The sequence below is a fragment of the Podarcis raffonei genome, chromosome 10 (assembly GCF_027172205.1).
Source record: "Podarcis raffonei isolate rPodRaf1 chromosome 10, rPodRaf1.pri, whole genome shotgun sequence".
NCBI classification, from domain to species: Eukaryota; Metazoa; Chordata; class Lepidosauria; order Squamata; family Lacertidae; genus Podarcis; species Podarcis raffonei.
In genome coordinates, this window is record NC_070611.1 from 54486105 (window position 1) to 54499566 (window position 13462).

Here is a 13462-nt window from a genome sequence, read left to right on the forward strand (position 1 = left end):
TTAAATATGGGAAGGCGTGGAACAGTCCCAGAATTCTTCCTTTTTTCCTGCTAGCTAAGCAATCTGCTAGAAAAGCCAAGCATATACCTCTGCTGAGGTCATCTCTGCATGGGAAGACGGCACCAGAAAGGAACAAAAAGAGAGAGGAAACCAAGGAGCAGACATATGGCTCAGGGCATAGTCAGACAGCAGGCTCTTCTCAGCTACCCTCATGCCTTTATGAGTGAAGGACCTGAAAATTCAATCAGTCCATTACCTGCACCTACATGAGGACTCTGCCACTCCCATCAAGTGATAATCGCTAGTTCACATGGAAAAGCAGGATCAGCACAGGCATTACAGCAGTTGTGGGGTAAAACAGGCTTGGGGGACTTGCGGCCCTCCAGATATTATTGGACTACAACTCCCATCATCCCTGGTCATTGGCTGTGCTGGCCAGGCCAATTGGAGTCCAACAAAATTCTGGAGGACCACAGGTCCCCCGTCCCTTAGATCAGCCTTTCTCAACCTTGGCTCCCCAGGTGTTCTTGAACTACAACTCCCAATGATTCCTAAGGCATAGGCCATGCTTGCTAGGAATGATGGGAGTTGTAGTCCCAACAACGTGTAGGAACCCAAGGTTGAGAAAGGCTGCCTTAGAGAGCAACAAACATGGGGGAGCTTGCTGTTTCATTCATTGGCTTGGAATGCCCAGGCATTTGGGAAGCTCAAGTCTGGAAGAAAAGATGTCACTGTGGTCCTATGAGCTAGAACATGGGTGAGGAGCCACAGGCCTGGAGATCTGAAGCTCAAGTGTAGGTAAAATGTGGTTCTCTAAGCCAGGGGGCCAGACTCATCGCCCCACACCCAGACAAAGTTCTTCATAATGACATCAGACATCCTTTTCAGAGTGCTATTTTGCCCAATGCTTTGAAAGAGGCCTCTGAAGAACTGACAGCCACCTGACTAGGCAAGACTGCAGGAGATGTGTGACCAATCTCCCCGTGGCTTAGGCGAAACTCAGCCATGTGGGCCGGTGTGGGCATGTGCCCACATGTGTGCGCTTTCCCTTTGGACTGCACTCCCCCTCCCTTTCAGGCTCTCTCACGCTTCTTGCCTTTCTACCAAGAGGGAGATACCGGCGGCTCCTAACAAACGATTGGGAAATGGAGGGAAAATAAAATGATGTAAATGCATGTGTATGTGTGCATGCGTGGAATTTGGGCAAAGGACGATGTTGCTTTCCAATAACGAGAAACGGATGCCTCGCTGGCAGATGTAGATTTTCAAGGAAGATTCTGCCACGGAGCTTTCACTTCTGCGGCATTAAGTAGAATCAAGCAACGCTGTTTTCACACGAAAACAAAAGCCAAGCAGCACACACCACCCTCAGAGGCAGGTAAAGGCCACTGGTAACTCATCAGCTATGTAGGACTGCAAACTCCTTTGAGCATCTGGGGGAGGGCTGGTATGTTACTAAGCCATGCACATCACGTCATTGAGTTTTATGAGCCAAATCTTGAATGGGAGAGAGGGAGGGAGGGAGGGAGGGAGACCGTGCAGCCTGAAGGAATCATATGGCCAGGAAACCACTCACAGCTGGCTTGAGTTAAGCACCATGAGGGAATATACACTGAGCAAGAGGAGAAGGAGAAGTGGAAGTGTGTGTGTGTGTGTGTGTGTGTGTGTGTGTAAAAATACCCCAGGCCTGGCAACAGCTTCTGCAATTTTACAAGGGAAATGGAAAGGATGCTTGCTGAGTATGAACTTATTTTAAAAAAACCAAAACAGGACTGTTTATATTTAGTACACATGCTGAGTTGCAAGAAATTCTGGCTTCCCAGGAATCTTTCAAGTTCTCTTGCTTTTGTTTTTTAAAGGAGGTTTCTAGTCCTCATGGCTGAAAATTAAATTGTTGAGAAGACACTGCAGGCACTCAAGGGTTTTGTAATCACACTGGCATAATTTGTACTCCACACATAGGGAAAGGGATGCGGGTGGTGCTGTGGGTAAAACCTCAGTGCCTAGGACCTGCCGATCGTATGGTCGGCGGTTCGAATCCCTGCGGCGGGGTGAGCTCCCGTCTTCGGTCCCAGCTCCTGCCCACTAGCAGTTCGAAAGCACCCCTAAGTGCAAGTAGATAAATAGGTACCGCTTTATAGTGGGAAGGTAAACGGCGTTTCCGTGTGCTGCGCTGGTGCTGGCTCGCCAGAGCAGCTTCGTCACGCTGGCCACGTGACCCGGAAGTGTCTCCAGACAGTGCTGGCTCCCGGCCTCTTAAGTGAGATGGGCACACAACCCTAGAGTCGGACACGACTGGCCCGTACGGGCAGGGTTACCTTTACCTTTTTACACATAGGGAAACAGACAGCAGTAAGGGAATGCTTGACCTGTCGCCCCTGAGCCTGGCTTCCCTAGGTGGGAAATCCTTTCCGGCCCCAAGGGCTGGATGGAGCAATAAATGCAAATTGTTTCTTTCTGCAGTAGGCACACCCACATGCAACCTACTCTTATCCTGAATCCAGGCCAGCAAATTTCATCAGAGTTTGAGGACACATTCCAGATAAGGCAAACACCCGAACAGACTGTGAAGAGTGTGGCCTGGACTGAAGAGTCTCTTGGGCCATATTTGGTCCATGGTTCTCCACTCCTGCCCTTGATGGTTGTCTGGGCTACTTGCTGCTAAACTCAGCCTTGGGGATGAAGGAGAAATAGCGCTTTGACAGAATGAGTCCCTCAGGGCACTTCTGAGTACCATTCTGCACCACTGAATCCTACAGAGATAGTGAGAGGCCAGGCAGAACCAGTTTTCTTCAAACCACCATGGCAATTAAGGAGGGATTGGGGAGGGAGAAGAAGAGGCTTACTCTCTCCACTCAAATGGCTTTCGTTTCGTTTTATTTTTGCAGGTGCCCACTTGCTCACTAGGAAACCTTTTCCGGGGGTCTGGCAGTAGGCATTGGCCTGTATCCCGAATAACTTTCCCTTCCTCTCCTCTCCAGCCCCTGAGGATCTGCTCCAGAGGATGTTCTGGTTGCTGCATGAGGCAGGAGGGGAGATGAGGAAGGTCCCCCTGTGCAAACCGAAATCTGTTACATGAGTGGGACAGGTACAACCCACTGTACGGACCAAGTTAAAAGGAAACAAAACAAAGCAGTAAAAACGTTTGAACATAGCAGTTGCATTTGAAACCTTTAAAAAATAAATAAATAAAAGTACAGCAAATTAAAGAAGCTCCTGCAGCCAATCAGAACCTGTGGAACCCGTGTCCGATGTTTGGGTTCCAAAGAATGTTTGCAAACCGAAATAGTCACTTCCGTGTTTGCGGCATTCGGGAGCCAAAACATTCAACTTGCAAGATACTCAGGCTCCAAGGTGCGACTGTACTTTTATAATCCCCTGTATTTTGCAAAGATGTTAGCTGAGCTGACCACTGAAACAGGACACAATTTTTTAAATTAAAACCAAACAGGTTCACTTGGCTTTTTCTTTCAGCCTCAAAGTAAGATTCACTGAGGACATCGCCCCGCTTGCCACTCTGACGCCTTTACTGATTATTTGATATCATCTTGTGGGCTCTCCTTCCTTGGAGGTTTTCAAGCAGAGGTTGGACAGCCATCTCTCCTGGATGCATGAGCTGAGATTCCTGCATTGCAGGGGGTTGGACTAGATGACCATTAGGGTCCCCCCTGTTGGCTGTGTGATCTGCACCATCCTATTCGTGTCTTCTAAGAAGGAAGTCCCACTGAATTCAGTGGGGCTTACTTCCAGGGAAGTGGATACAGGGTTGCAGCCAAAGAGAAGAAAGAAAAAAAGAACTACCTTGGCCTCCACAATTTATTTCAGTCACAAATTATTGGAATCTTTCCCTGCTCAGAGCTTGTGCATCATTTGCAAGTCTAACAGAAAGATTAATTTAATAGACTGAATTGGCTTTTTACAAAATTAAGTTATTTTCCCGAGTTGAAAGGGGATGTTTACTATAGTTACTATGGTAAGGGAGAGGGGGGAGGGGCAAAGGATCAAGACTTTCTTTCCTTTTCTGCTGGCAAGGTTTCTGGAGTGACAGATCTTTACAGAAAAGGATAGAAAAGGGGGAAAGAAAAACAGCGTTTGGCAGGAGGCCCTCAGACAGCCAATTTTTGCAGCAGTGGAGAGATGTAACAAATCACACAAGCGCACACACCCCTTTGCATTGTCCACACATGAGATGTGTGCAGATACACAAATGATTCACGCACTGAGGGCATCTGTATGATCAACTGCGGAGGAGCGTGATAAATACGATCTATCATATGCCTTTCTTCACCTGCACAGGCTCATTAAATAACCTCTGCTGAATTACATCTAGCATTCCAAACCTCTGAGCAACTTCAAGCAGCTGCCTTAGCTTAAAGAGAGAGAGACGGAGAGAAAAGTAAAACAAGAAACTTGCTGCACAGAGATCTTAAATTTCTTTCTTCAGAAATGTAAAACAATCCCCTCTTTCCCAAATCATCATTATCTGCGAATTTGTTACTTATGTGCCATCCTTCTATCAAATTATCAGGGCCCTCAATAAACTATACAGTTTTAAACACAATAAAACAAGTACATAAAAATAAGCTGAATGCAGCAAATCTATAAAAACAAAATTAATATACACGGCAGAATAAAATAGATCATCTTTAAAAAAAGTTAATGGGGGGGGGCATTGATTTTGGCTGGTGCCAGAAATCAGTCAAACCTTTCTAGCGACTGAGATTAAGTGGGCTGCAGTCAGTGGAAGCTTATTCCATAATAAAGATGTTAGCCTTTAAGGCATCTTTGGAAGACACCTGAAGGCAGCCCTGTATAGGGAAGTTGTTAATGTTTGATGTTTTATTATGCTTTTATATTTCTTGGAAGCCATCCAGAGTGGCTGGGGCAACCCAGTCAGATGAGGGGTGTGTGTGTTTACAAATAATAATAAAACTATTGCAACAACAACAACAAGCCACAAGACTGTCCATCCCCTCCACTCTGGGAAGAGCATTTCAAAGCTGGAGTCCCACTACTAAATACGTAATGACTCCAATAATCACTATCACCACACCTGAGATGGTGGGGCATATTTGAAGAAGGTCCTTGGATGATCAAGAATCATTTCACACCTTACAAGCCTGACTCCAGAACAAACATACATTACATTGGTAGAAAAACAGCAGGGCTGAAAAGGATGTGATGTTCTCCTTATGGGAGCAAACAAATTTCAGATGAGATTGTACTTCTGGCTGTAGAAAGTGGTGACTCTGATGACACTTTCCTACTAAGTAAAGGTAAAGGGACCCCTGACCATTAGGTCCAGTCATGACCGACTCTGGGGTTGCGGTGCTCATCTCGCTTTATTGGCCGAGGGAGCCAGCGTACAGCTTCCAGGTCATGTGGCCAGCATGACTAAGCCGCTTCTGGCGAACCAGAGCAGCACACGGAAACGCCGTTTACCTTCCCACCGGAGTGGTACCTATTTATCTACTTGCACTTTGACGTGCTTTCGAACTGGGAGGAGCAGGGACCGAGCAACGGGAGCTCACCCCATCACGGGGATTTGAACCACAGACCTTCTGATCGGCAAGTCCTAGGCTCTGTGGTTTAACCCACAGCGCCACCCGCATCCCTACTAGACCACACTAATTCTGATGTCCACCACTTCAATGATCTGCATTGTTGCATAATGTGGTTCATGAAGCTCCTCAAGCTCCTCTTTTAAATTCAAAATGAACTGCACCAGTCTGCAAGACCTCAAATGAAAACCAGCCCACTCCTGTCAGCCCTGAGTGTTCCTGCTAGATGCTGCCAACACAGAAAACTTTGCAAGTTTCCCCTCTGACTCTCAAGGCTAGAAGCTTGTTTCAGGGAAGCTTACATTGTAATGCTTTAACTATCTTCCATTTTATGTCTTTAATTCTCCCAAATCAAAGCCAGGTTTACTACTTGATATCTTTATTTTATATGAGTATATATATAAATATACCCTGTCCCTCTAATACAAACACATCACTCAAGGTGGCTTGCAATAATTAAATTCACATCGTCATACCACAATGTCAAGCAAAACACAATGAAGACAAACTTCAGGTAAAACAAAACATGGAAACAGCATCTGCTTCCCAGAGCAAAAGCCTCCTGGAATTTTTTTCTGCCCCTCCTTTCCATCACTCTGTTTTATATTGTTTTCATTTCTGTGCCCCACACCCCTGCTGCCAGCCTGCTCAACTTCTCTCCCTCCAAACTCTCCACACCTGCATGAAATTAGACTGAGGGTCAGGTAGTTCAATGATACAACAGTAAATTGAGTGAATGGATAACCTCTAGATGGTTTCTGGTGAATTTCTGAGCATAACTGAAAGTGCCAATTTCAACTTTTTAAAGTCTTCGCTATCTTGGCCGTCATCTCTCAGAAAGCTGCCTAGTCATTAAACTCCTAGTCTTAGGACTTTATTCAAGCCTTCCTGCCTCTGGAAGTAAGGCAGGTAGGTGGTGACCACAAAAGGGCCTTCTCAGTGGTGGCACCTTGCATTTAGAATTCATTGCCCAGGGAGGTTCAGAGGCCAATGTCCTGGCTTCCTTTTTGGCTCCAACCAGGTGAAAATCTGTTTTTTCAGCCATGGTCTTAGGAGATCTATTAGTTTTACTACTTATTTTGTTTAATGCTTGCATATATTCTTTTCCTATTCTGATCCTTGTGTTAATATTGTTTACCTATATAATATATAATTTTACTGTCTGTAACCCGAGGTACCACTGCACTCTCTCATTCTCTGCTCTATTTTCCCATAGCTTGCCTGAATATTGTTCTTGTCCACCTTAAAAACAACCCACCCAAACCTGACGGATGAATGAATTTTTGGCTCCCCTTATGGCAGAGACCTCTACAGCTTTTCCCTTCCTTCTCTCAGCCCCATGGATGCAGCAGGACTTTCTGGGAATTGTGAAAACAGACAGGCTGTTGAAAGCTGATCTTGAGCTTATAAGCGTCATTACTCATCTGTTAAGTTTTGCCTTGCTGGCTGGAAGAGAGAACTCAACTCCCTCCATCCTCAAGTGTTTAAGAAATGGCCGTGTGCCAAGCACCAGCTGAAGAAAATCTTAAAGAAATCTGGCCCCCCTTTCTCCCCCCTGTAACGTGTGGGTGGAAAAAGTTTTGCTTGGATTGCTTGCGGACAATAAACTAACAGCCACCTAAGCTAGTGGTAAGAATGCTAAGAATTGCATTGCCACATTAAACGAAGGTCCATCAAATTTAGTGAACCTTCTCAAGCAGTGGCTAACTTTGAAAAGCTCACAAATATGGCGTGAAAGGCGTGAGTATCAGATGCTACATATCCCCAGGTTCTGGTACTTAGGGGTGTTACACTGGAGACTTTTAAAATATGAAATTTTCTGTTAGTTGTTATGTTGAATAGCTGCTGACATTCCTATTCTCCTCAAATCTGTCTTAATACTTTAAAAAAAACCCCACACATTTAATTTTAATTAAAGCCACATAAGCCTTCACACATAACCACTGACAGTGTAATCTCAATTATCTCTCAACCATGATACAGTACAGACACCACTAAGATGACATTTCAGTGATAAATAAGGGTTGGGGATGTGTCTGCCTGCAAGGAGAAAGCAATCTTGCTCCACACCCATCCACAGAAAGCTCGGCCAAGATGTCCCACACACCCATGCAGGTTATGCACCGCTGTGGGTGAACTGAAAGGCTTCCCAACAATTAAAAAAGAAAAATATTTGTGCAACGTATTGCCCTTTGAACAACCAGAAAAGCAAAATCCCTGAGATAGTCCCTGAAATGGACTAGAAACCAGTAAGTCGGGGGGTGGAAACCTTTTTCTGCCTAAGGTCTCCATTACCTCATAGGCAACCGACCGGGGTGGGGGTGGATGGAGAGGACATCCGTGGTGGGTGGGACCTGAGGTTAAAGTGGGCGGAGCAACAGCTATAACACCTAACCTTTCTAAGGTAGGGTATGTTCCAGCCACGCAAGAAGCTACAGGTTCCTACACACATCTCTCTCTAGGAGCGAGCCGGCAGTAAATGACACCGTGCCAGTTATTAACAACAACAATAGCAACTGTACAGTGGTATCTCGGGTTACAGATGCTTCAGGTTACAGACTCCGCTAACCCAGAAATAGTACCTCAGGTTAAGAACTTTGCTTCAGGATGAGAACAGTAATTGTGCTCCGGAGGCGTGGTGGTGGCGGGAGGCCCTATTAGCTAAAGTGGTACCTCAGGTTAGGAACAGTTTCAGGTTAAGAACGGACCTCCAGAACAAATTAAGTTCTTAACCAGAGGTACCACTGTATACCGCCCTATACCTGCAGGTATCAGGGCAGTTCACAGGATAAAACCACAATATAAAATCGCAAAATACATAATCAAAATAAAAACAAGAACAACCCAATAACCCCCTCCACACACACTCATTTTAAAAGGGCACTGAATGTCAGTCAACCAAAGGCCTGGTTAAAGAGGAACGTTTTTGCCTGGCCAGTTGAGGTGATTAGCAAAAACAGTATCTGCACAGACGTGGCTGAGAATCATGAACACAACAGCTCATCCCCAGTACGTCTTGCCTCCAAGAAGCAGTTGCCGAGGCTGAAGGTCCCCGTCTCCCCACAGCTGCCTAAGTCTCCTCCTCTCCAGGGGTTTCTCCAAGCAATCGGAGACTGCATCCATGTGCCCCCTCTCCTCCTTCCTTTTCATGCCTCTTCTGGTTCTGGGACATCAGCAGGGAGGGGAGCTTGTTGCAGCAGGAGGGGGAGACATCCGTGACTCTTCCCCAGCCTGACTCATCTCTGCTTCTTGGCCTCCCTCCTGCTTCAGCTTCAGCCTCTGATTCTGGACTTCTTTCTGACACACACTCTTCCAGCTCACTGCCCCTCCAGCTTCCAACACCTCCTTTTCCCAGTCTTCTCCTTCTGACCACTCACTGTTGTCCTACCACCACTCCCCTGCCTCTGAGCCGCCTTTTCCGGGTGGTTCCCCAGCCGGTTCCTCCCACCATTCCTCCGCATCCAACCAGCCCATAACACCAGGCAAGCGATTGGCAGCATCACAGTTCAAGGACACATTCCTGACAAGCAAAGGCACTCAAAGAAAGGCGCGGGGTAAAGGCTGATAAAAGGTGGAGCCTGGAGGGAGAGGGCCCCAGCTGGCCCCCAATCCTGAGGTTTCCTACTCCTGCAATGAGCACACTTAGTGGAGGTGGTGTGGAAATATCTGGTTGTACAGAAAGGCCGCCTGAAATAAGGAAGCAGTGGTTGGTAGTGGAGAGCAGTCCAGCTTGAGTTGGAGCCGACAGAAAGGAAATATGCACTCCGGAAATCTGAGCTGCAAAGGTATTGTTTTGCAGCTTCATTTCTCCCTCTTATGTCCAGAAAGATGGGAGTAAGCTGGCACTCTTGATATCTAGGCCACATTGGAATACTGGGTTCAAGAACGGAGATGTGAGAATGAATGAATGAATGAATGAATGGGCATCAGAAAGGGGGAACCCAAGCAGAACAGATAGTAAATTTTCTATACAATGTGAGGCACAGAAAAAAGCAGCAAAAGCCTGTTACCTGAGTTTGTCTGCTATAAATATCACCCTCCTCTCTAGCAGCAGGGAAGCAAAGACTTTGCTTAAGTGCCGGATGCTGAGCGAGGAGAACAGGGACTCAAAGTCAACGTGCTCGAGCCTCGAGTCAAGTGGTCGGCGCAGCTCTATCACCTGAAAAGGATAAAGAATGCAGCTAATGCAGAGTCTGTTTTGTGCATAAATAGTCCCAGGTTCAACCCCCAACATCTCCAGGTCCTCTCTCTGAAACACTGGAGGTCTGCTGCCAATCAGTGCAAACCACACTGAGCTTTGGTGGACCAATGGTCTGGCCTGGTATAAAGGCAGCTTCCTATGATGGCAAAAGTCTGGTGCCTAAAATCTCACCCGAGGTACTTAAGGAGCCATCTCTGCCTGTTAACATTGACTTCTCTTTGGACTACCACTCTACTTGCTGCCTCACTCTGGTTTTGAGCTTACTTCTGTCCCGGAGCCAGGCAGGAAGTTCTTGATGCTGATGGTTCGGCCCAGAGCTGGAAAAGGAGCCTCCATCACGCTTCTCATAAGGGGCTGTACCAAAGCAGGCGAAATCCCACGCCTTTTCTCAACCTCATCCAAGATCTAAAAAGGCAGAAAAGCTGGTAAGTATAACATCTTCTACAAAAGACATGTCCGTTTCATAAGTTTGTCCTCTCCTCTTACTGAGTTCTCACCTCTCTTCCAGTTTTTCCTCTCTCTTTAGGATCCAACAAGACATTCTTTTTTTAAAAAAAAATCTAACTTTGGGAGATTCTAATCCAATGATTTCTTGTTTGTTTTTTGTTTGTTTTTTTAAAGGGGAATAGAGGGGAGAGGATTCATAACATATTTCAAGAGCTGTCTCTTAGATATACTTAAGAATTAAACCACAAAAAAGCTGGTGGATCTTAAGAACTTTGGGAAAAGTCCTTACTTCATACCTGCTAATAACTACAGCAAGGTTATCCACATAAGACTTAACAGACGTACAGTGGTACCTTGGTTCTCGAATGGCTTAGTTGTCGAACAACTTGGAACCCAAACGCTGCAAACCTGGAAGTAAGTGTTCCAGTTTGTAAACTTTTTTCGGAAGCCGAAGTGTTACAGTTCGGATTTGAGTGCCACACTTCCTTTCCGAGTGCAACACTGAGGTCTGTCTGTGTTTGCTATTTATTTTAGGGGTTGTTTTTAAAAGTCTGGAACGGATTAATCCATTTTGCATTACTTTCTATGGGAAAGTAATGCCTTGGTTTTGGAACGGATTTCCGGAATGGATTAAGTTTGAGAACCAAGGTACCACTGTACTTGTTTCTTTGCGAATTGAAGTCCAGGACCACTGGGCTATCAAGAGAGATAATCTAGATAAACGTTCTCATGGAATCAGAACACAGGTGAGGGCAAGTCTCTATTCTCCACCCTGCTCTAAATGATGTCCCACAAGCATAAACCATCGTCTTCATCCAGTGCCCCCTTTATGTATAGCCCACATCGTCCATCTCCTTCTCAATCTACCTTAGAAAAGAGGTTGAAACATCCAAGACGGCTCACAATGCAGTAAACTTCAGGAAGTCTCTTCCCTTTCCCACTGGGCTTTCAAGAGAGACAGAAAAAAAACACACCCACACAGATGCACAGTAGTTAACAAGGAGAAACAAGCCGGTGTTCAGCACAGAAGTCAGCTTCCCCCAAACTAATTCCCCTTCCGAAAGCTTGAAAGTATGAAAGAAACATCATTCACGTTTTCTAGAAATCTCGTTACTTCTCCAACTAAATGATACTCAATATTGAGAGTTCATAGCATCTTAAAGATATGTGGTTACTTGGGTCTGGTTGCAAAAAGGAAATTGTGGTACTGTGATGAAATACTGAAAGCTATAATAATAACAATAATAAAAGTGTGAGATGAACAGTTTGTTCTGGACATTTCCTTATCATCACCAACACTAGATTTATAGCACAGTATCAAGCAGCAGGAGCAATTGGTGGTTTTGATACTTGGCTGGAACATAGTGTGTCTAGCTTAACCTAGGACGGAACAATTACAATGGGTTGTAGCCAACCAAGTTCTTCTCAAGAGCTGACTCACTGAATTTAATGGACCTAAATTAGTCATGTCTATTAGTGCCAATGGCTGGACTCAAGAGTATGACTAACAATGAATAGGACCCTGTGTTTAATAGGTTCAAGGAATCTGATGGCTTTGCTCACCCCCCCCCCAATAATCCAAAATTAGGGTGCAATTCAAACTCTTTTTGCATCAGGTTTCACAGCAGTTCTGGGGGTGGGGAGAAGCTGTGATATGATTGTGTCGGGCTGGACTGCAGCAGCAGCAACTGAAGGCTGGTACAGTGGTGCCCCGCAAGACGAATGCCTCGCAAGACGGAAAACTCGCTAGACGAAAGAGTTTTCCGTTTTGGAGGTGCTTCGCAAAACGAATTTCCTATGGGCTTGCTTCGCAAGACGAAAATGTCTTGCGAGTTCCTGCGGGTCTTTTCCCCTCCCCCCCTTTTTCTAAGCCGCTAAGCCGCTTATCCGATAAGCCGCTAAAAGCCGCTAAAAGCCGCTAATCCGCTAATCCGTCAATGGGCTTGCTTCGCAAGACGAAAAAACCGCTAGATGAAGAGACTCACAGAACGGATTCTTTTCGTCTTGCGAGGCACCACTGTACAGCAATCTGCTTCCTCCTCTTGCCTTCTAATCTGGCTGGTGTGCATGGCAGGGGCATGGGTGCGAGTGTTGCCCTGCTGCTCCATTGAGGCCATTGGGCAGAGGTTGAGGCGAGGATTGAACCTTGGAAGCTGATTCCAAGAAATAAAAAAATAACTTATATTCCATGCACCCCTGATAGATCTGGAAAAATGGTTTCTGTTTTCTCAAAAAGGATTACACCCTAAAATATGTAGCTGATCAATTTCATTTTAGATTAAAAAGGAGGCAGATTCCAGGTACACTTGGTAGTAGTGTAAACTTATAGAAAGTTTTTTTTAAACTATGGTAATTTTAATAAAGGATGTTACTGGGTGTAAACTTCTGTGTGATCCAGAAGGATTTCTCTTGAGAGTCCTTGAAAATGCAGTCAGTGAAGTAACATTGGCTTGTTTCAAACTAAACACTGCCAGGTTTGTTTGGGTTTGGATGCCATGATGAGCTGTGGCTAACCAAAAGTAGAAACAAGAGCTTCCCAACTCCTCCTTGCTGCACCAGAAAAGGAGAGGGCGGGGGGAATAAAGTAAAAAGGTAAAGGACCCCTAGATGATAAAGTCCAGTCAAAGGCGACTATGGGGTGCGGCACTCATCTCGCTTCAGGCCAAAGGAGCTGGCGTTTGTCCACAGACAGATTTCCAGTGTGGCCAGCATCACTAAACGGCTTCTGGTGCAACATAACACCATGACAAAAGCCAGAGTGCACGGAAACGCCGTTTACCTTCCCGCTGCAGCGGAATCTATTTATCTACTTGCACTGGTGTGTTTTCAAACTGCTAGGTTGACAGAAGCTAGGACAGAGCAACAGGAGCTCAGCCCATCACGGAGATTCAAACCTCCAACCTTCTAATCGGCAAGCCCAAGAGGCTCAGTGGTTTAGACCACAGCGCCACCTGTGTCCCTAGCGCTAACCTGAGGGAAGGTGGGGCTTGTCCCCATCAAAATAAACTTTGGCCTATTTTTACATCTAAACACAGCCATTCTGTGGGCAGATTTGTTCAGTTACCTTTTTCACTTTGGAAAAGAGGTGAGTGTTGACAGCACAGAAGGGTTGCTACCTTTTTTGATACCATGCTGTTTTTAGAAGGGTTTTCTTTTTATTATTCTTAAAGATAGTTACCAGTAGCCTTCTGCAGTATCCGAACCTTCGACTGCCATCTTCACTAGTCAAGACAAATGAGAAAGTCTCACTGAA

The 13462-nt window shown here is 45.7% G+C and overlaps 1 protein-coding gene across 5 annotated transcripts in view; it reads right to left on the minus strand.

Moving 5' to 3' along the window:
- DENND2A (DENN domain containing 2A) overlaps nt 1-13462 on the minus strand; it is a 65745-nt gene that overhangs the window by 8412 nt on the left and 43871 nt on the right. For all 5 annotated transcript variants that reach the window (XM_053405013.1, XM_053405011.1, XM_053405012.1 and 2 more), the window contains exons 11-14: nt 13388-13457; nt 11077-11154; nt 10027-10167; nt 9572-9720 (exon numbers count right to left, since the gene is read on the minus strand). In XM_053405013.1, the coding sequence (XP_053260988.1) occupies nt 9572-9720; nt 10027-10167; nt 11077-11154; nt 13388-13457 (438 nt within the window). The remainder of the gene's footprint in view (nt 1-9571; nt 9721-10026; nt 10168-11076; nt 11155-13387; nt 13458-13462) is intronic.